The sequence below is a fragment of the Microtus ochrogaster genome, chromosome 24, assembly GCF_000317375.1.
Source record: "Microtus ochrogaster isolate Prairie Vole_2 chromosome 24, MicOch1.0, whole genome shotgun sequence".
In the NCBI taxonomy this organism is placed as follows: domain Eukaryota; kingdom Metazoa; phylum Chordata; class Mammalia; order Rodentia; family Cricetidae; genus Microtus; species Microtus ochrogaster.
Genome location: NC_022024.1, coordinates 18,902,381 through 18,926,092, shown reverse-complemented (window position 1 = coordinate 18,926,092; position 23,712 = coordinate 18,902,381). Strand labels below are relative to the sequence as shown.

Here is a 23,712-nt window from a genome sequence, read left to right as displayed (position 1 = left end):
GTTTTATAGGAGTTACTTATAGGAATAAGGGTGAGGGGTTACTTTAAGAAGTAGAAATGTCTCAAAGACAGCTGCATCACCAAAGCCGACCCAAGCATACACGACAGCTCATGAAGCTCAAAGCCTAGAGTAGCCTGCAGGCAGCTCAACAGGTTGCAGGGTGTCAGTCTCGACAAAAGGAATGCAGCGTAATGCTAGGAGAAGTTATTCTGGGAAGAGCTTTGGAATTACTATGTTCATAATGGTGTGAGGGTATTTAGTAAAATTTAAGTGTACATTGTATATAATCTAAAATATTAAACTTTGGAAATGGAACAGAACTTCCTCTCTTAAACTTTTCCATTTTACGACATTTTATACAGATTTTCAGTTTTTGTAAGTAAAATGTATATCAGTGCTTTTTACCACATTCCTAGAGTTTTCTACTTCTACTATCTAATTTTAAGATATATTCTAGGGATTCATTTGCTGGTAATTTTAAGATTGAGAGCACTCTGTTCAGTTAGGATACAGGGAGTAATTTGGGAAAAGTAGGGTGCTGAAATCACCAACCACTGCTGTGTCAGCGTTCATCTTTGTCTAAGTCCACTAATACGATTTCAGAGGTGCCAGAGTTTGATGAATATGTATTTAGAATCGCAATGCCTTCTGGATTAATTACTTCTGCTTTTGTCTGTTCGGCAAAAAAAAAAAAAATTATCCATTGAGGAAACTCAAATAAAATGTAATGTAATTGCTTTTAAATATATATTGTTATTCACAAAAATAAATTAGCAAATAAAATATAACGCACTATTAGATAAAAATCATAGTATATTTTGAATGTTGGACCACCCTGGAGATATTTGTTGATTTTTGTCAACTAGAAAGTCGGAGTTGCCAGCCCATCGTCAACAATTGACAGACCTTCAAACTAGGAAGGAATGAAAAATTTACAATCACTAAGGTGGTTCAGTCTCAACAACTCGAAGGAATTCACTGTCATCAGAAATACATTTGGGACACCAGTAATACATGTCTTAAGTGAATTAAGATACTAATAGAAGCCGGGCAGTGGTGGCACATGCCTTTAATCCCAGCACTCAGGAGGCAGAGGCAGGCAGATCTCTGTGAGTTCGAGGCCAGCCTGGTCTACAGAGCTAGTTCCAGGACAGGAACCAAAAAGCTATGGAGAAGCCCTGTCTTGAAAAATCAAGAAAAAAAAAAAAAGATACTAACAGAATGAATGCAGATCATTATGCTCCTGGTGTGCGAAGTTATAACAGGTATTTAAACTTAAGGTGGTCTTTGAATCACAGGGCATGATTAAAAAGGCACATTCTTTCTGGGGAATTTGCTTCTTGTGGAATTTGTAGGATTCTCAGGGATGCCATAATTAAATATTGACTTACAATTCAATTTAAATTAGAAGAAATGAGTTCTTTCATGATGTAATCTTAAAAATATATATTTTCAAGGTTTTGAATATTAGCATTACAATTTGCATAGCATAATTAGAAGATTTTTTTTTTTTGAGCTCATACCCTTTAACCTACACATGCACAGCATGGCACTTGTATGCTCTTTCTGCTCTCTCTCTCTCTCTCTCTCTCTCTCTCTCTCTCTCTCTCTCTCTCTCTCTTTCGCTGAATGTGTTTGTGTGTGTGTGTCTCCCTCTCTCTCTTTCTTGTACACATACATTAAATAATGATAATCCCTCTCTCACATAATAATAATAATAATCATTTGACAAGAGAATACTAAGGGGATGCTGAGGTGAAGTTGCTGGGAATGTAAAGTGGTGCTACTTTGATGGAAAACAGTTTGACAATAGTTAAAGTGTTAGAGGTAGAAAGGCCATAATATCTAGCAATCCCACTTTCCAGTAAGTATCCAAAAGGATCTAAAACAAAATTTTGCAGAAACTTATTCACTCTCATGATCATGTTAGATTTATAAGCTCATTCCAAGAAGCAAATCACTATTATTCAAGGAAATAAATTCCATAGATCATCTGTACAATACAATTGCTACATACAATAGTTATTGGGTATTTAGGTTTTAAGTTTTTAGACCTCGGATTACTGTTATCATGGCAAATAAGTTCTGACAAAAGTTCTGTAGTATCATTTAAATCCGCTCTTGTTTTTTGTTGGGCCATTAGGATTGATTCAGCTGTTTAACTGGGATTGGTAGTTGTAGTTTATACCAGTAATCCTCAAACTAGAAAGGAGTAGCTTTGAAGACCATGGGGTCAATCAGTGCTATGTAATGAATTGAAGAGCATCTTGAAAGTATGTTGAAACTCTTTTTGAATACAACAAATAAAGTAAACAACCAGAGCCACAGTGAGCATGTTTTTATGTATGCGCTTCCGTGCAGGCATTTTCTGTTTGTTTTTTAGCTGTGTGCCTAGAAGTGTAATTGCTGGTTCACATGATAGTTCTATGACTGCCTATTTGCAAAAGTGCCAGACTGCTTTCAAAGCAGACGACCAGTTCATATTTTTGTTGTTAATGTTTTCATGCCTTGTTAATGCTTATATCCATGTTTTTTTCATAGCCGACATCATAGTTATGAAGTTGTATCTTATTGAGCTATCCATTTATGTTCCCCCAAGTCATATTGGTTGTGTTTGGACATTTTATAGATAGAACATTTGTTTAGAAGTTAGGAATTTTTTTAATTGAGATTGCAGTGATCTTTTGATTTTCTAGAATCATAATCCTTATCAGATGTTTGATTATTCAAATAATTGTTCCTATTCTATGGCTTGTCTTCTACTTCCTTGATTTAACTTCAAGTATAGGTTTTTAACGGGATATAATCTTGAGTTGTCATGATAAAAATATCACATACAATATTATATATTAGTTATCTTACACAACAAAGGTTTAGTTCTGATAGGTCTTGAGCCTACAAGTCAGTATCACATACCATAATTATCAGGTTCTGGTGAGAATCTCCTTCCTTTCATAGAAAAAAAAATATGGTGTATTTTCTTATGTGAAAACTAACTTCATTATCAGAGATCCATCCTCAGAAACTCATCTAAATATATCAATATTCTTAAGTCTTGTCTCTAAATACTCAGCATGTAAGAGCTTAGGATTCAGAATAAATTCTGTTCAGCACATTGCTGGTGATGATCAGCTCTTATATTTTCTCTTAAGTTATATGTACTTTTAATATCATATGAACCATTATGAACTAAAATGTATCCATATCTCTTATCACAGGGGTATTATACTTTTATTATATTAGGGATATATTTTTTCTCAGAAAACTGTGCATCATTTCTTCTTAGCCACTCCCTTTACAAACAGCCAGCCTACAGGGCACATTTTGATAGTGCCTATAGACTCAAAGCGTTTTGTTTGTAGCCCGATCACTTCAATTATCACATGGCCTTGTATTTCTTTTTATTTATCATAATTTTACCCTGACATATTACACTGTCAGAAATAACTTATGGCATTGTGTTATTTTAAGCATTCAGTCCATTTTGTAGAGATAATAAAGATAATAAAATGTCAATCTATTGCTTTGATGCAAGGAATAGAATCGCCGAACAGAAATTTTATTTAAAGTGTTATGGGAAATACAAATCCCTCAAATTCACTGACAATTAAACTATGTTGAGATTATTTTTGGTGCACATGCGAGTAAACCATAATGCTTTGAGTGTTTTCTGACTCTGAGGCGACTCTATAATAATAATTCCGGAACACTCATACACTTGTGTATGCTTCTGGTCCTAGACAGTTACACTCCTTGCACCAGGACACTCTTTCAGAAAAGAATGCTTGTCTAGTAGAAACAATTCAGCTTCCTTTTCTCAGCTTGGTTTTTCTGTTATTTAATGCTATTACCTCTTCCTCTTCTTTGGAGAATTCTATACATTATTACGACATGCAAAGTACAGAGCACCAAGTATTAAGCTCTAAGCATCCTAAATGCACTCAGTAAAATTCTCTATGGCAGAAAAATGTTTTCATAAGCTCTACAGCTTCAATAGGACCCACTCCAACATTTTAGCTCAGTGAAGAGTCAACAGGATCCTAGTTCAAACATTGTGGGTTATGTAATTATAATTCTCTTGATTGCAGGGAGACATGGCTTGATTTTGTTTTGCTTAGTTAGAGCTTTGATGGGATTTTTAAAATAGTCATCTTGAATACTATTTTGTGTGTCTTCCACAGCAGGTATTATCTAACCAGATGCTAAAGCCTTTCAAATTAATACACAGCATCTTGTTAAGCATGTCTCCTGCTTCACACTGTCAGAGCTATGGAAATCTGGCTTTTCCTGCCAAAAGACTAGCTGGCAAGGATTCAGCCTTAATACTAGTTAGCAGCAATGCTTACTGGGCCTGGCAGTTTTTGCTAACGCATCTAAAAGGTTATATTTTTAACAGACTTCCAAATAATTCAAGCATATAATAACTAAAGATGCCATCTGCACATTGTCATAGGTAAAAGATTGTTTCTTTTCCCTTCCATATAGATGAGTCAGGATCAAAGACATAACAATAATTTTATTCTAAAGCTGAAACCTTGGTTCCTCTGAGAAATTGTCTCTGAGGCTCTTCCTCTCTCCTCGCTCATATGCTTGACATAATCAGAACATACCTAGGTGGATGTAACAAAAATGGAAGGATAAGTGAAGTAGGTCAGATGGACAGTAAATTTGAAATTAGTAACTCCAACTTGATTCTAAGGGCCCTGTGTCTGTGTCTTTCTATGTGTATCATGACAGGGTTAGGGAAAAGGGAAGTTCTCAAACTTAGAGCCTGAGGCTAAGGACTGCATTTCCTCCATCAAGCTGAATTCTGCTGACTGTGTCAAGAATCCCTGAATCTTTCCAGACTAGTTGATAGGTGGGATCCCTTAAGCAACAGTTCTGGGGACAAACACCTGGCTTCACTGAAAATACCTCAAATATGCTTTATGCTATTGTTACATTTAGTAACTACGTGCTAATTGAGGACCTGTATTATCTCTTGAAGAGGAATGTAGACAGGACAAAATGGGAAAAGTTTTCCATTAAAAAGCAATTTTGTGTTGTATGTGGGAATATAGACTTCTAACTCCAGCATTAGGGAGACAGAGACAGGAAGATCTCTTTAAGTTGAAAAATATCCTGGTCTACATAGCAAGTTCCAAACAAGCCAGAGCTACATAGTGAGATCCTATCTATAAAACAATAAATGTAAATAAAATAAAGGAATTTTTGCAATATCCAAAAAATTGTTTCAAAGCTTTATATCTTTGTGGGCATTAATCTTGTTGAACACTATTTGATAGTTTGGTCTATAATATATTTTTTTAATTGGGATAAACTTGCTAAGTAAAAAGTAGAGAGGTATTTCCTTATTCTTTCTTTCATATATACTTTTATTTTTAAAAACTTCTTTTCCTATAATGTATTTTGATCATGTTTCTCCTCCACCAACTTCTCTCAAACCGACCCTATCTACCTACTGACCCAAATCTGTGTTCTTTCTCCCCTCCCCCTTCTATCTTTAAAAAAAAAGAAAACACAAAAACTGAAGTCAAAACAAACAAAAAAAACAATAAGACAAAAGCAATGCCCTCTTACCCTCCAAAAAATAAAAATTCTATTTTGTGTTGGAAAGCTCCTTCTGCACATTCTGCCTGTCCTGGAGAGTGGTTGATATAACCAGTACCACTCCAGGGAAGGTAACTAATTTTTTCTTTCCTGGTGGGTATCGTTTGTAAATAACTCAAGATTAGTGGTGGGACTCTGTCCACTTCCCAATCTCAGTACTGTCATATACACTTTTTTAAACTATAAGAATGATTTTCCTTGGTTCAGCAGTTATCAGTTATCAGTGTCTCCCTGGTAAGGGAGGTGAGCAGCTCCCTCGTCTGTGGAGGACTGTGGATGGACTGATCTTGGTTTGAGTTCAGGGATTTTATAGCTGCATCAGGACCAGATGTTTATATTTCGCAGCACTATTTCTCATCCTCAAGCCCTTACCTTTTTTTGTGCCCTGTCTTCTGAAACCTTTCTTGATCTTTGATGGTAAGGGATCTGGGGTTATGATGAGAGATACAACCACCTAGGGCTGAACACTAAGTCTCCTAGTCTTTGCATTTTGACATTGCCTACTTCACACTGGCCAAGTCTGGGAGCGTCCTGGGTCTATGAATAGAAACATTAAATTTTGTTTGTTTGTGCATTTGTTTTGAGACAGGGTTTTTCTGTAGCTTTGAATTCTGTCCTGGAACTAGCTCTTGTAGACCAGGCTGGCTTTGACCTCACAGAGATTTGCCTGCCTCTGTCTCCTGAGTCCTCAAATTAAAGGTATGGGCCACTACTGCTCAGCTAGAACATTAATATTTGAAAAGCAAATGTGACAACATGACCAGGTAGCAAAGTAGAATTGCAAGGGCCTGCAATCCCTTTAGGATAAGCTTAACCAGTTATAGGGTTAAACACAAAATTCTCTCCTCTGAAGTAAGCGTTAAACTCCATCAGATTGTGTTTGTTATCTCACCCCATAACAGTCATGCCACTGCTGGATGGACTAGTGGGGACATCTTGGCTAGTAGGTCTATCTTGTAGCATACAGAGTCCTGAACTGGAAAATACATTGATGCCTTTTCTCCCCAGCAACCTGCACTTCAACTTCTGTCAGCATAAAGAATAACCATTAGAAGCCGGGCGGTGGTGGCGCACGCCTTTAATCCCAGCACTTGGGAGGCAGAGGCAGATGGATCTCTGTGAGTTCGAGACCAGCCTGGTCTACAAGAGCTAGTTCCAGGACAGGCTCCAAAACCACAGAGAAACCCTGTCTCGAAAAACCAAAAAAAAAAAAAAAAATAAAATAAAATATAACCATTAGGGCAGGAACACCCAAGTCTTCTGAGAGTGCCATGGTTCACAGATGCAGGATAATTCCGAACAAGCTCACGAAGGCAAAAAAGGGAGGACCCTCAGAAAGCATACTAAAGTGACAGCAAGGGAGATGATTTGACTTATAAAATAAAAGCCAAAAAAAAAAATCTCCCAAATAAAAAAAAAACAAACCATTTTTCTTATAAGTTTGTTTCCAACCAATCTACATTAATTATCTACTCTCTTGATTCGGGATTCAACAGTTACAGAACATTCGCCACCTGGGGCATCTGCCCATGTGTTTGTATGTAAAAGGTACTGATTGACAAATTACTGCTTGCAGAGCTGAGTGCAAATAGGATTCAAGACGAATTTCAGTAGGAGGACAGTGAATGACTCACGGTAGAAGCAGGGCTAGATGATTAAACAGCCAGAATCTGCCTGACAGCAACAGGGTTTGATTTCAACAAATATCCATATTTTACAAGAGTCTAGCTGCCTTGATTGGAAGGTTTTGAAAACAGAAGTTTAGCAAGTACTCATGAACATAGCTGCCATTAAAAAAAAAAAAATGAAAGGCCTTAGCAGCTTGCTATGTTAGGCATAGACGTCTGTGCCAGCCTCCAGAGTACTGTGGTGTGTTGAATAATCCATTCGGCAGTTTTAGGAAGAAGGGGAGAACTTCTGTAGGTAGCATATGTAGAAATAATCAAAAGGCACAAAATAGAATTTGCAGAGAGTTGCAGTATCTTTCCTTTTAATTTGGGAAGCCTTGTTTGTAGAGCTCAGTAAAACTCCCTAGTCTGATTGTACCTGTCAAATTGCATTATTTATGCAAGTGACTTTTCCTTCGAGCTATCTTGCCTGAAGCAGACCATGAGACATAGCTGTTTTACACTGTAATTTTGGATGACAGTTTCCCTGGGCTTATCTGGGTCTAGGAGGCAATTATAGAAACATAGGTCATTAGTAGCACATTTTATTATATAACAGCAATGCAAATATCCATATATGTATACATTACATATAATGGTTTAATATCAAAGCATTAATTTCTATGAGGGAAAATCTTTGCCATAAAACATTTATATCTAAATATTTGAAGACTTTTAAATTTTTAACAGTTTTAAGGACATAGTTATTCTGCTGCATTGCTATCATTTTTTCATACAATGATTCTATTATCAATTTGTTTTAGAAAATACATCCTCTGGGTTGTACAGAGATATACTTACCTTTATGACTGCAAATTTATGAGCTATAATACCCAAAGTAACGCAGATCAAAAATGAGAACCTTCTACTTAATATTCTAGACAGAACTAAACATTCGAAGAGCCAATTTTTCAAGAAGAAACACCAAAATATAGTAAATGGGGGTGGCATCGTCTGGAGGAGATCATTTTTAAATACTTTTGAATGATTGGTGTGTTTCTTCCCACATTTCTGGTAGACACACTCTCACAGGAATATATCTTCTTCCCCTGTCTCTTACAATATCTCTCTTCTTCCTTTTGCAATGATCCTTGAGCACTAAGGGCTGGGTTTTTATTGTAGATAAAACCATTGGGACTGTGCTCTCCACGACTACACATAAGATATACTCACTATTGTGCACATGCTGACACACACACATACATACTCATACATGTAACAACAATCAATGAGATAAAAAAGAGGACTTGAATTCGAATAGAAGAACAAAGATGGGTATGTGGGAGGGTTTGGAGAGAAGGAAGGGGAAATGATGTTATTGTTGTATAAACGCAAAAAAATAAAAAATGACTACAGTTAACACGGTTGATATCTAATCCACTTCTAAGTGGTCACATAAGCATGATTCTGTGGGATATGTTGTTTCCTGAGCACTAGTTTTTGATTGGCACCCATGTTTGGTGAATGAAACACAAGCATGCCTATTCGTGGTTAGGGTGGGTGTTGACAGTGTTTAGCGAACCTGATTTTCAACTCACACTTTATTTTTCCTCTTCCTTCGCAGTCTGATTGGCACTCATGAGTCTTTAACTGGTATTTATTCCGATGTATAGCTGACAAAATGAGACCATGTGGCCTTGCTAATTAAGTGACTCACACGGAGAGAGAATGAAGGTCTAATTGAAAAGTAGAGTGATAAAATTATCATCAAGATGGGTGAGGAAATTTCCAGAAATTTCTCTGGAGACTGTTTGGTGCCATGGACTGGAAATAGAGTGGTTAAATTCCTTTCTTGGCATATAGTTTTCTGACTTTCTATTTAAGCAAGAACTTACCTATTCAATAAGAGCTTTGAAAAATGTAGTAAATGAGAACATGTGTGTGTGTGTGCTTGTGTGAGTGTAAAATCTCATCTTCCATAATTAAACCTCAACTAAACAGGGCATATGAAATTGAGTCAGGAAGGTAACAGCATCAAGTAGTCGTCTACGTTTAGTATTAGGAATCAAAATAAGATTCAAGGTGAAGAAGGATGCTCATAAGAAATCCCACACTAGTTCAGAATGGAGAGTAACAGAGGGTTATTTATTTAAAGGTAGACCCACAAATCACAATCCTCTGTTGGAACTGAGAACTGCAACTGAATCCCGCAGCCAGAAAAGAGACAGACTGTGTGCTTTACATCTGCATAAATAGTATATGAGGCCACACCCAAGTGGGCAGGTAACTTAAAGGCTACTGGCTGTAGGAATTCCTATAGCAAAAGGTGAACATAATGTAAAGTAGAGTTGCTGCATTTGTGGCAGGAAGCCTAACAGCTGCTGATGGTGGCAGAGTGGAAAGGGGGCTGAGTTAAAGAGAGGAAAGGAATATAGGCTTCTTCATCTATGTATCCTCCCTTCTTCTACCCAGGTTACTTAGCGACTGTAAATGGCACAAGAACTGAATGAATGTCTACTTTCCTAGGTCTGAGGGGACCAAAACAAACACTGATTCAATCTACTAAACTGATTATGGAACTGAGCAAGAAAGGGTATGCCAGTAATTTCAAAACTGAAGAAGCTGAGAAAGGAAGATATATGTTAGAGGCCAGTCTCTCCTACATTTCAAAACCCCATCTCAATATTGATAAAGAAATACAAAACAAACAGATCAGACAACAGTAGAAAACCCAAGTGAATGGAACTCATGGAGTAACAGTTCTCATTTGAGATATGATTGTCTAACCCACTCTATGAATTCCTCAGCATCACCTTAGTTCAGATGCAAATGTACAAGATGAATAGCACATTTAGGACCCAGAGCAGGAGAGCTTTTCTCTGGTATCTAACAGACTCGGGGAGATTGATGCTATTGCTGATACTTGCAGTTACTTCCACACCACACCCATAGTTACTTACTCCAATTTATTTTGTACAAGTCTTCTCATTTGTGTTTTCAGAAAAAACAAGGCTTTCATAATGAAAAATATTATAATATTAAATTTTAAGAGTTTTTCTAGTTTAAAAATGAAGTTACCATAAAACAATAGCTTAAGAGAAATATAGAGGCTGGGGCAGAGTGATGGCAAATTAGAGAAATTAATTGACTTGGAGCCTTTTATATTTTGTATGTTTTCAGAGACATGTATCTTCAAACTGGGAATACACAGAAATGACATGACTTGTAGTGGCATATAGGAAATGTCACCCTCAATTTTTTAAAGACAGTAATGGGAAATAAGTTACTTTTTTTGTTTTTAAAGGAACTGATACTATATCATGAGTCAATTTTGTGTGCAAAGCATATGAATGTGGCTAAAAATTTTAAATCCTAAAAAAATGTTACAGAGGTGAATGGCTGAATATAAATACATCACCTAGCGACTTTGCCTTTTCTGTTGCTTTGTAGCATCTATAACAGGGCACAGCGAACTGAATGTTCAAAGGGATGTGTAATATGCTCATGAGTGATGCCTAGACAGAGAGGGTACCACTCTCTTCAGTCTGCAGCTGTTTCATGACACTGGTTTTTGTAGATTCTGGCCAATCTTTAAAATTCGAATAGAAACACAGTCTGAACAAAAATAATTCTGTTTGTTGGAAAAGTAAAACTTGCTGAATTATGGTTGGAGAACAAAATGCATAGTTTAAAGAATTTTATTTTTTCGTTTTTCAAGACAGGGTTTCTGTGTAGCTTTGGAGTCTGTGCTGGAACTAGCACTTGTAGACCAGGCTGGCCTCAAGCTCACAGAGATCCGCTTGCCTCTACCTCCCGAGTGTTGGGATTAAAAGTGTGCCCCGCCACCACTTGGCAAGGGACCTATTTCTTGTATCCAGTCTCCTAGAGAAAGTTCAGCTTCTCCTACATATTGCTTTGATTAGACTTTCAAAAACATGAACAATGTTTTAGCATTTATTTTTCATTGCCTTCACCACTTTCTAATAGTAATCCATCACATGTTATAATTTTGAACTCTTCTTTTGCTAAGTGAAGATTTGACCTATGAATGTGCTCCTGGCATGAGATTCCAACATGTGAAGTTACTATATTAGTTTATTAATTTCCTGTACCTATAACTGTGCACTGTTGAAAGTTCTTGGTCACAAAGGTTTGATTCACATTCATTAACATTTTCACTACTATTTATAGAGAGGGATCTAGAAATGGCAAACTCTAAAACATATATTATCTCTCAAAACCATTTAGCTATGGATTTGTTTTTAGAATCATATATAAATATTTTTAAATAATATAGTTTTAGATACGCTAGAAAAGAGAAACAATGTGTTGGTTATATGCATGCTTCTTGAGTAGGACCAATGTGGAGTCACCAATTAAGAAATACTAAATCTGAGTGAGGAAATTACCCAGAGAAGTAGGCTCAAAGTGTTAAATATGAGAACATATTTTTATTATGGTTTCCCCTTCTTCACTCTTTACTCACACAGGTTCTCATTTATGTTCATGTTCCTCAGGTTCAGCACAAGCACAATACTTTATTTACATGCTAAAGAGCTTCTACACTAATGCCGGCATTTCACTAAATTTTAGGCATGCTCTGCACTTCCTTGTAGAAGATATCAGGACCAGGGAAGATTCATTACACACTCTCTTGAATTTTTAAATTTTCCAGACAATCACTACATCACTTAAACATGCGGAATAAGATATAGCTGGTAATAATATCACTTCAATATAGGATAAATGCCAGTTAACAAGTAAAGGGCAACAGCAAACGTGAGAAAGTGTTATTGTTTCTTTTATATTAAGGAAATTATAATGTTCTAATCAGAAAATGAAGATTAGCTAATTAACGTTTTAAATATTACCTCATTCATAAGTCAAATTTATAAGAAAAGCTATCCAATGTTTCATTCTTATGATAAGAGATTTATTTTTTGCTTACTTTTTGCTCAATTGTCTAGAAATTATACTAAGCTCTAAGGCTATGAAAACAACCTTGTCTTAAATGGTCAAATTATGTTACTATAGTGAAATACTACAGAACATTAACAAGACAAGGTGATGCTAAAATATGAGTATGTAATTGGAAGATACTGTTTGAAGTACACTTTTGAAAATGGATAGTAAAAGATTTAGGAAAGCGAAATATTCAATAGTAAGTAGGTACAACCTGTAACTCTTTTGAGGTGAGGGCTTCAGTATCATTTGTACTTTTGCAGTATCCAGTGGAATTAATTAATATTACTATTGGGGTAACCCTTTGGCAGTGAGTACTGAGTCCTTGAGAATGATGGAAATCATGCAAAAATAAATTTAGTCAAAATATTCTAGCAATAATTTAGACTAGCCTTAAGTTCAATGCCTTGACCAGTCAACTATATGAACTTTCTTATGTTTTTAGAATTCAAATTTTATGGTTTATATTATGCTGTTCCTACTTGAGATTGTTTTTTATTTTTACAAATACATCTTCAAATATTTTTTTATTTCCCTTCTAGGAATTTGCTGCACTGACTAAAGAACTGAATGCTTGCCGGGAACAACTTCTAGAAAAGGAAGAAGAGATCTCAGAGCTGAAAGCTGAAAGAAACAACACAAGAGTAAGTATTAGCTGTTCATTGGCTATCTGTAAATAGTCTACAGTCACATCACAGTACACACAGCTGAGAACTTTACCAACCTTTCTGAGTTCTTTGAGCAGATTCCAATGCACAGTCAGTTCCTTTGCAAAGAAGGAAACATGGTATGATACCCAAAATAAAAAGAAAAGAAACCAAAATTATAGTCTCTGCTAAATCACTATGTTGCCCTGAAAAAATGTCCCCATTTCTTCTGGCCTTTACTTCATTGTTTTTTTGTTTTTGTTTTTGTTTTTAAAGAGCAAAGGCATGAGCTGCTTATATTGTAGTGCCCTGCATTTGATCCACATTTTACTTTAGCAAAGAACTTGTTTCAAAATACAGGTAAAGATTATTAGAAAGCTATTGGATCAACCTCTACCAATTAAAAGAGGCTCACCACGTTTATTTCATTAGATGTCTTAGAGGTTGGTAGTTCTAATAGACATTGTATTGTATGTCTATTACACAGACTTTCTACTTTCTGCTTCTTGGAATTCCTGTACAATGTCAGTCAGATGATGTGCCATGTAATAATAAGTTTCAGAATTAGATCAAAGGTAATGTGGGTTTTTTTGTACATCAGAATAAAATTTTACTAAATTTCACAGAATGTATAGCTAATTGTATTTCTCTTACATTATTGCAGTCTCATAGCTAGATGGACGTAGAAACCATTTCTATATGTTTTTTTTTATTTTTTATACATGTCATTTTATTATTAAGAAGGTGAAATTATATTAAGTGCCATAGTTCTCCTGGGTTAACCTTCTGCAGACAAAGTGTGATTAGAAGTTAACTTATTTTATGCTTAGCCTTACAGCTCCACTTCAGTAAGAGGTGAACTTGCTTGCATGTAGGTTGAACCATCAAATCTTTTCTGCCTTTATTCATCAAGTTCTAATTGCATGGTGAAAACAATTCACACATGTGCACCATGCATGTGACTTGGTTTTCATCAGGGCTTTGATGACTCAGTCACATAGATTACCGCTTTTAGGCGTTGCAAGGGCAGTTTAGATCATGGGCTGAAAATTTTGGCTGCTCTCCTCGTGTATTTTGGTCATTCTTAATTTTAAAAATAGTACTGCTTTGCCAAGCAAATTTCGGCATTTCTGCCATATTATTTGCTCTTTTGAATTTTAATAGATAAATCAGCTTTCTGTGACGAGCAGTATACTGATAAATGTGGAGGTAGGAGAAGGAAAGTGAGAACTAAGGGAAATGCACACCTTTGGTTTCATTTTCAAGAATCCTCACAGAAAAAATGCATGAGATTACTTTGTTACCTACATTTGTACACCTATGTCTGTCCCTTCTACATGCATTTATCACATTTTACAACCATGTGCAGAATATCCTATGCTTATCCCACTGTAAAGGTAAAGCAAGTCAAATGCATCAAAGGTCAACGAGTAAAATACCAGAGGATTAGAAAGGTATTACAATGTATGCAATGCCTGTGCCATTGGCTCAGATCCACGGGGCCACTTGGAGAGCTACCCACATTATACCCACACAGGATTTCAAAAGATTTATGGTGGCTTAGATGAAACATTGCCCCAAAGTCAACACCCCACTGTGTGGCATATGTCATTTGTTTTAATTGTGACTGATTTGAAATGGGATTTATTTCAGTAGCCATATGACTTTCAACATATTAAACCCTCTGAATGCACAGGCATATTTGGCTATTTACCTGAAAACGACCCAAGGGTATGGGAAGCTATCCTGAAATACTTACTAAGAATAGAAAGAGAAGCAAACAAAACTTTCTGTATGACAATAAGAAAAAAAGAAGTTGTTGATTAGAAGCCAGATTAATAGCTACTAATACTTAGTAAGTGTGAACAAAAAAAAATCTATATTTCTTAAAAAGGTAATATGCGAAGTTTTTGTTGTACATTACATCAAGGAAAATAGGTTTCTGAATCCTATGGAATATAAAATTCTGATAATATAATGACTTCTTAGATTACATAAACACTTCAGACATCCTTGATAACATCTAAAACCAAAATAAAAGCTACAGGTGTAAGATCCAAACATATTGTCCTCCTTCCCCCATAATGCTGTATCAAATATTCATTGATATAGTTACATATGACTTATTTTATATAGTATATTACTATATGCTGTTATGCTTTATATATATGTGTGTGTGTGTGTGTGTTTTATATTATTTCTTTTTTACTATTTGCTGTCTTACTATGAACACCTACACATTGCCACTGAAAAGAGAGCAGAAAGACAACACCAACATCCTTCTCAAATTAAAGAGTTCCTGACTGTGTACAGTTGTGAGTTTAATTGGAAAAGATTGTTCTAATTTCTAGGGTTCTGATAAACCTTTCCATATTAATAAATTAGCAATTCTACTTACGAATTGAAATTAATACAAAAAGCCAACGCACAAAGTGAACTATTAGATTCAATGATGAAGTTGATCTATCATCAAAATCAACAAATCAGAAAGTAATCTGCATCCTTCAGAGTAAAAGACATCTTGTGTCCCCCTGCTTTTTAATTGCCTTGATTTTTAACATGCTGATGGTCTTAGAAGATGGCATGTGAACCCAGAAAATAGTGCAGAAGTGTCCTATATAACCCAGATAGTATATATAGCAGTCTCAGCTCACTAAAAATGCTAGGCTATGTGTGCCTAGATGCTAGCTAAATGTAATAATGTAATAAAAGAGGAAATAGTCAAATTAAACATCTAATTCCAAGTTTCCTAATGATTTCAATTGACTTCTTTACACATATATTCACAGAATTCTGAGATTACAAGTTGGAAAAATTACACCTAAAAAAATAACTTGGAAGCCTTCTCTTCTTAAAGTTTGATATATATCACCACACATTCTGGTTAAAAATTTGTAGCCAAGAAGAGTTTTTATATTAGGATATGATAAGCAGAGATTTCATTGATAAGACATACACTCTCAGTGAAATTTTTTATAGATTTACTAACATGAATGAGACTGCCTTCATCAGAGAGGCAGGTAGAATCACAGAGATATATGGCTAGCCCACCTGAAAATATTCAAATGCCCCTTTGCCAGTTTCTACTGCCGTTTTGGATTATCATGGGAGCTTTTCCATGCAAGACACCTGTTGCAGGTATGAATTTATAATGTGCTGAAATTTAGTAAGCTCTCTTATATCGAAGTATTGTCTTTTAAATAACAATGGGACTCTATGGCCTCAACTCTAAAATTTGGAAAGTTAATCTCTCCTATTTTTTTTTAATTTGTTAAGTGTAATTTACAGCATCAAGTTTGCCTCATTGTGCTTGTATTCTTCATGCTTTTCAACATCTCTCATCACAATAATGACTCAAGTCAACATGGTCTTGCTTTCCCAGACCATCACTCAGACAAATCATAGGTGATTGTTTATGTAGCTATCTTTCCTCCACACACCATAGAAGATGTTTTACTTTCTAATGTCTCTAATCAGCTGCTTTAGAAAAAAAATCTATTCAGTACACATCTCTCAAATACCTATGTCTTTTAAATCTATAAATTGCAACTTTAATAAACTGCTTTCTCTTCATTCAACAAATATGATCTTGACCTGGAGCTAATGTTGTGATCACCATTCAGAAGTGAGTGGAGAAGAGAAAATTTTCCTTTCCTTATAGACCCTACACTAATAGTTGTGAGGTAATGAATGACTAGAGTCAACCTGGAGGGAAATGGCAGATGGGAACTGATTCCACCTGGGGAAAGAAAGCAGCAGCGTAAGGACTTGGAGAAGCCTGTTGAGAAAAGACATGACTGAAAATAGGTAAGAGATTGTGGCGTGCTAAGGGCAAGCAGGTAACTAAAGGGGAGTGTTGTTGGTTAAAGAAGTAAAGAACTTTGCGCAATAACCCAATGTAGATAAACAAATACCTGCTATTTTACAAAGCTAAGCAAAACTCCACACACAAATGCTGCAACAAAGTCAGTGCAGGTCATAAGTAAGCAAAAGAGATGAGCTCAGATAACATAGATTTCACTTAGGAAATATAAGGAGTCTGACTTTCTTTTGGTCAAATGAGAAAATATTAAGGACCTGAGCAAACGCATGAGTGACCGAGATTATATTTTAAATTTTAGAAGTTTGATGAAAGAAAGGATACAAATGTAAGTTGCACTAAGTCAGGAGGAAACACTAAATCCTGAGCCCCCATGGCGTTAGTGGATATATGGGCAGGTGTCTGAATTCTGGATGTTGACACACACAAGAAGAATGATCATGGAAAGGGGGATGTAAGATGTCAGGTGTTGTGTACAGAGTGTGGGCATGACATAACAAATCCGCATAGTACAAGGACTCAAGAGTGAATGTGGTTTTGAGATTGAACATATAAATAGGCAAACTAGAAATATAGCAACCTTGGCCTGAAGAATAAAACCTCAGCTATGAAAGAGTTGCACTTACTGATAATGGCAGAGTCTATAGTGAAATCATCAGGTCTGAATTAGTAAAATTAGGTAAAATTAGAAATCTATTTTAAAATTAGAAATTAATAAATTTAGAGGGCAAGATATTGGAAAAATCACCTAAATGAATAATAAACATCATGAAATATGAATCGGGTATTATTTGGAGGAAACTGACATAACCAGAAAGCTAACATATTTAACCCAGAAGTGAACAGACCATGGCCTATGACAATTAGAAGAACATTCAAACTGTAAGTACAATCAAATAACTTGAGTGTTCATGTGCTTTTGGTTGTAGAAAGCAGAATTCATTGCAGTTATCTTGAACAGACAGTTACCTTTTACAAATAGTAAGAAATTAGTTCTTTGGAAAAAATGCTAAGAAAAATAATTCGTGTAGCCTGACTTTTCAGAACTAAAGTCCAGAAACTCACTACAAAAGCTGACGAGGAAACAGATTTTTTTTTTCTCCAGGTCATTAGAGACTTGGGATTCCTTTGCTGTACTCATGGATCAAAAAGGAATCCTTTTACCCTTTCTGAAAGCTTCTATCTTATGAGGATGTAAAAATCTATCTTACAAGTAAAAATCTGTGTGAATAAGAAGAAAAAAGAGTAGAAAATTGAAACTATAATTTTTGTTTGTTTATTTGTTTGGTGTGTGTGCTTGTGTGTGTGTGCTTGCGCGCGTGTGTGTGTGTGTGCATGTGTGCACTCTATGTTGGGAAAATGAAATTGCAGTGTGAAGAACTTTCTTAAAGAATACAGAGTGATGAAATTTAAGAGGGCTATAGAAACAACTGTCTTTAGTGGTAGAATAATCAAGTTAACATTATACCATATGGTTCTCGTCCTACACTGGCACCAGGCAATGTAAGATTCACAAATATTAATTGAATCTGTATAACCCCATTTACATTAGGGAAATATTTCATCATAAAATTCGGTATCTCATAACCATCATATAGCTGAAACACTTGTGCATGTTCTTAAAAGCATATTGATGAGCTGAGCCTTTAAGAATTAACAAAAGGACCCACCGTCTGTGTTTAACATTCACACAGATCAGTACAAACACAGGGAAAATGACTTCACTTGAGAGGTGAGTTGTGTATTTCCACTTGTTTGTGTTGGCAGCTGAGTTGCTCACCAAGTACACAAAGACTCAAAAGACTGCTACATGAATACACAAAAGGATCTCATTTCTATGCAGTTTATATTGCAACAAGCAAATAGAACCAGCATTAGGACATATTCTGAAAACAATTCTTAAAGGATTCATAAAACATTACACTAAAAGTATTATGCAGTTGTACTTATTTATTTAAGGAACAAATGCTAGCTCATAGCTATCTTCTTGGCCCATACACAGTTTTTCAAGTCTTGATTTCATGACTAAGACTCATTAGAACAGACATCCTCAACCTGTGGGTCATGACGTCATTTGGAGTTCAAACGACCCTTTCACAAAAAAATCACTTAAGACCACCAGAAAACACAAATATTAACATTATGATTTATAACAGTAGTAACATTAGAGTTATGAAGTAGCAATGAGAATCATGTTATGGTTGGCGGTTACTACAACATGAGGAACTGAATTAAAGGGCCACAGCGTTAGGAAGGGTGGGAACCACCGTGTTGGAAAATGCGCGACATCACTTATTACTCCATGATTTGTTGCGTGACTAGAGGCTGTTTGACTTTCACGTGTTTTATAAACCTTGAGTTAACCAAGTGGTGCTCCTTTTCTCTTCCCTGTTGCATTCCCTTGGGTTATCATGGGTTCTGTGAAAACTTAACAGTTTAAGCTAGAGCTCATGAAAACAGGCTGGTCGGCTGTCCTCACAGGATAACCGTGTTTTCTGTCCACCTCACAGCTATTACTGGAGCACTTGGAATGCCTTGTGTCACGCCATGAAAGGTCACTAAGGATGACGGTGGTGAAGCGACAGGCCCAGTCTCCCTCAGGAGTGTCCAGTGAGGTGGAGGTTCTCAAGGCTCTGAAATCTTTGTTTGAGCACCACAAGGCCTTGGATGAAAAGGTACAGTACTGTTATTATTTTCGCCTCAAACTAATCTTCTGTTACTAGACAAAAGTTCCTTATTTTCACACAAATGAATAAGTAACTTAGGTCAAAAGAACACTTTTGAGCTATGAAAAGACTTTAAAATTTAGTGATGGTGGGTGGATGGTCCACAAACACTCACTAAATATTAAACATGTGAATGGACCATGTTCTTTTATTTATATCACTGAATGTACAAATTGTCAGAATTAGACCCTATTACATACTTACACCAGAGGGTTTTTGAACTCTGGTACTGCCGATAAGTATTTAGTCTCTTTACCTCTGTTTTGGCCATCTCTCCTTTCCCTTTTCTTGAAGTACATGTCCATAGATGTCATAGACTCAAAAAAAAAGTAACTAAAAGCCACATGTATTTTGAAGTGGAATTTGGGCAGGCTTTAACTTTTGGACATCTATATTTGAAGCCCCCCTTGTGAGGATGTTGCTAACATCTTAGTTTAAGTACACAGTGGTTTCTACTGGTAACAATATAACGTATTAGAAGGAAAACTCATCTTTCTGCCTTTCCCAAAGTAAGTTGTAAATCTCTCTTAGCTGCAGTTAAAATAAGTTGAACTGACAAATGTAAGGGCTATCTGGAGGTAATATCCTTTAGTGATTAGGCAAGATTTATGACACAATTTTCTATTTTTTAAAAAGTTCAAAGAAGTGATTTTAAAATTTCAAAAGTCTTAGGATTTAGCATATCAAGAATTAGGGCACTTCACTGTAATATGCATGACAAGTTCTGAGCATTAAAATTCAAACTTGGAATTATTGCAGGTTTATATCTATGTTTTTAGTACATAGAGTTTAGTTCCACTTAATATTTATATTCTTATATATTATTACCATCAGTCTTTCAGCTAGTTCTTTGAACAGAGGATTATGTGAAATTCTTGTACAAGAATAACATCAATTCTGTCTTCTAGAGTGAAAGAAGAAGTTGTATTCCATTTTCATTTTGGTTATGAGAGGCAAAAACTATGAAAACTTCGAAGATTAAAACTACAGGTCATTTAACTAGCCATGTTAAGTTTAATATCAAATAATTATACTTATTTAGTTTCTCTTATATTTCCATTCATGAAAATACAATGATAAAATGCTATGAGACTTTATAGAATATTTGCCTTGTGTGAGGTTTGTCACACAAAGCATGACTTTCCCCTTGTGAGGAAAGAGTTCAGGGTCCCAGGCATTTACACATCAGTGACATGTGGTGACAAACACATGCCATCACAAAAGTGCAGTCTGGTTTTAGAGGAACAGCAAATGAGTTAGAAACGAATCATATTTTACCTAAATACTAAAGAATGAGTTGAAGCCATAGATCAGATGCCCTAATCAGTAGGATCAGTGTCCAAAACGACTTGAATCTGTGAGAACAGCATGGTATTCCCAAGAAAACAACTCTATTGAAAGAATTAAATAAATATATTAGAGAATGTGGCATTTTTTTATGTTCCCTTTAAGAACTTTGACGTGACTTAAGTGAGTCAGTGGTTTTAATCAGAGTAAAAATTAACCAATACTTTTCACACAGAACTTTGTTCTGTGAATACCTTTATAAGAATATAGGACAATTATCATATAGAAGCTCCATCAGCTGAGTATAGATCAATGAAGCACACTTTAAGATAGTTCTATGGATAATTACAGCTCTTATAAACTTTCTACAAGTTTCATAGACCTTGGCAAGTTCATGAGCAACTGAACTGGTGCCTATGAAGCTATCCTTGCAAAATTCTGAGATTCCCCTCTGGAGTAGATTGGTCTGCATAACTGGCTTAATTGCTCTAGATCACAACTCCTTTTTCAGGTGAAGATAATAACAATATCTACCTACAACCGCTGTAATGGTCATCTATAAGAGAGCAAACCTTTGAACCACTTCTTAATATAAGTAAATTTCTTTCAGTACATTAATATTTTACTTAGCATTTGAAAATGTCAATGTTTGTTGAAAGTTTGAAACTAAGTTATCTCCCTCTTGGTTCAAATGCTCATTTAAAATAACATTTCATCTGTTTATTGAGGAATTAATTTGTACCCACGTACCTTCATGAACAGTTAGTTGCCTTGGGAGTAGCACGCAGTTTCTTATGAGAATGGGGAGCAGTAAAGACACAGGTGTATAAATAACTAATTACCATTTTAACCTAAAGGATGTGGCTATAAAAGGAAAGAAAAAATATAGGAAAATGTATTTAATTATTACTCAGGTAAAAAAAAAAGATGTTTTTATTTTTACCATAGAAAATAGTTAAGTTATGAAAAAATTTGAGCATGAGTATTGACCATTATAATGGCTTGCAGTTTTAAATACTGATAACCACTGACATGGGAAGACTTTTGAAGCTTAACTACAACCAATAGTAATCTTGGCACGAGCCTCCACTGTTTCTACAGGAGGGCAAACGCAACTCAAAGAACATCAAATATGTTTATGTAAGGCCTTGTTTACCATTGATATTTTCATGGTAAACTATCACAGAACCAAACTATTCTTGAACTTCTAGTGTAAGAAAGTTTTCTCACAGTTTTTTTCTTTGATAAAATCAACAGTTGCCACGGTGAAACCCAGGAATACCTTACTTTTCAATTTGGAAGTTCACTCCTTCCATTAACTTCTTCCTTGGGCAATATGATTGTAATACATATGATTGTAATAATAGTTTTCTTTTAATCTTCCATGAAAAAATTACCATACCCTTTAAATATATTTTGAAGGAAAGGTTTCACTAGGCATTTTCCTTCCATTTTAAAGAATACTGAAGTAATAGATTAATTTAGAAATATTTGATGAATACAAATATTACAATTGGACATTGATAATTTACCATTTACCTGTGTAAAAAGCAATACATGTAAGGCAAAACATCCTGACAGCTATAGTGCAATCCAGTAAAAAGAGAATTGTTAGCGATAGCGACAACTACCAACTACAACTGTGTACTTCTTTGGGCAAAAATTTAAACAATTATTAGTTTGCACGATATAGCAAATCGATCTGCCTAAACATACATAATCCAACAAGAAACATGATTGTTAAAATATTATGATATTCTGCCAGTGCAATGATCAAGGCAGAGGCAGAAGCTGAAAATTTTGTGATACATATGATTTTTCCTGTGATTATAACTAAAGCAAACCAGATATGGTAAAGTTATCAAGTTCTTAACCCTGGGAAGATTACATATTTGCATTTCCTTTTCTTTTCTATTAAAGTTTGGTAAACAAAGCTAACATAACATTAACTGAAATTTTTGTCTAAAACAGAGTAACAAAGTGAATAAACAATTCAACATTATTATGGTATTCATTATTGATAATGGCAGCAAAAATTTTCATACATAGTTTTAATTAAAACTGTATTTTCAAAAGGTTTTTATTTTCAAATAAGATGGTTTTAGATTCATTAATTTATGGTTAACATATCCTTATTTGTCAAAACTGTAAATTTATGGAGAGTTAATTCTTTTTTTTGGTTTTTCGAGACAGGGTTTCTCTGTGGTTTTGGAGCCTGTCCTGGAACTAGCTCTTGTAGACCAGGCTGGTCTCGAACTCACAGAGATCCGCCTGCCTCTGCCTCCCGAGTGCTGGGATTAAAGGCGTGCGCCACCACCTCCCGGCTGAGTGTTAATTCTTTATTCATATTTCTTGATAGACTTCACGACTTATTTCTTTAAGTGCTTAACGTGTGGTAAAAGAAATCAGTAGCTAAGAATTTTGGGCTAAGAGAAATAACTAAGAAGATATTTTAACTTACGGCTTGTACTCAGGGAATACTGATTCAATACCATCACTAATTTAGAAACATTTTGATGAATCAGCACTTCAGTGAAAAGGTGCTACCTTAACCTCTCCTCTCGGTGACATTCTAAGACTGTCCTAATCAGCACAATATACAGGAAAATCAAGGATTGTACTAAATGTCTTCAGGCTCTTCTCAACCTGGGACACCTGACCCCCTTATAAAGATCCACAGTCTACAGACTTCCACGTCAAAGTCAGAATTTAATTCTGTGTTGCTCTTATAATTTGAAATTTGTCTAAATCACTGAAGCATGGCAATCAATCTGGCAAAGCTAAATAGAGATTCTGTGCAGAAGATTTTTTAATGCTAAATGTTATTCTATTTTGTGTTACTTGCACACTAAATATTTGAATGTAGCACTGTATTTGGGATGTGCTTCAGCAGTTGAGTACACTCAGTCACCAGATTGTACCCAATACCAAAACAGAATTTAAAGATGAATGTTTGAGACATTTAAAATTAATATTTTGCCTGAAAGTTAAAAAACATTAGATCTGTTTCTTAGGTATTTAACAAGGCAATTATTTAGCATTAAAATTTTATA

The 23,712-nt window shown here is 35.4% G+C and overlaps 1 protein-coding gene across 17 annotated transcripts in view; it reads left to right on the top strand.

The window, feature by feature from the left end:
* Ppfia2 (PTPRF interacting protein alpha 2) overlaps positions 1–23,712 on the top strand; it is a 341,255-nt gene that overhangs the window by 185,379 nt on the left and 132,164 nt on the right. For all 17 annotated transcript variants that reach the window (XM_026784468.1, XM_026784460.1, XM_026784459.1 and 14 more), the window contains 2 exons: positions 12,722–12,823; positions 19,157–19,321. In XM_026784468.1, the coding sequence (XP_026640269.1) occupies positions 12,722–12,823; positions 19,157–19,321 (267 nt within the window). The remainder of the gene's footprint in view (positions 1–12,721; positions 12,824–19,156; positions 19,322–23,712) is intronic.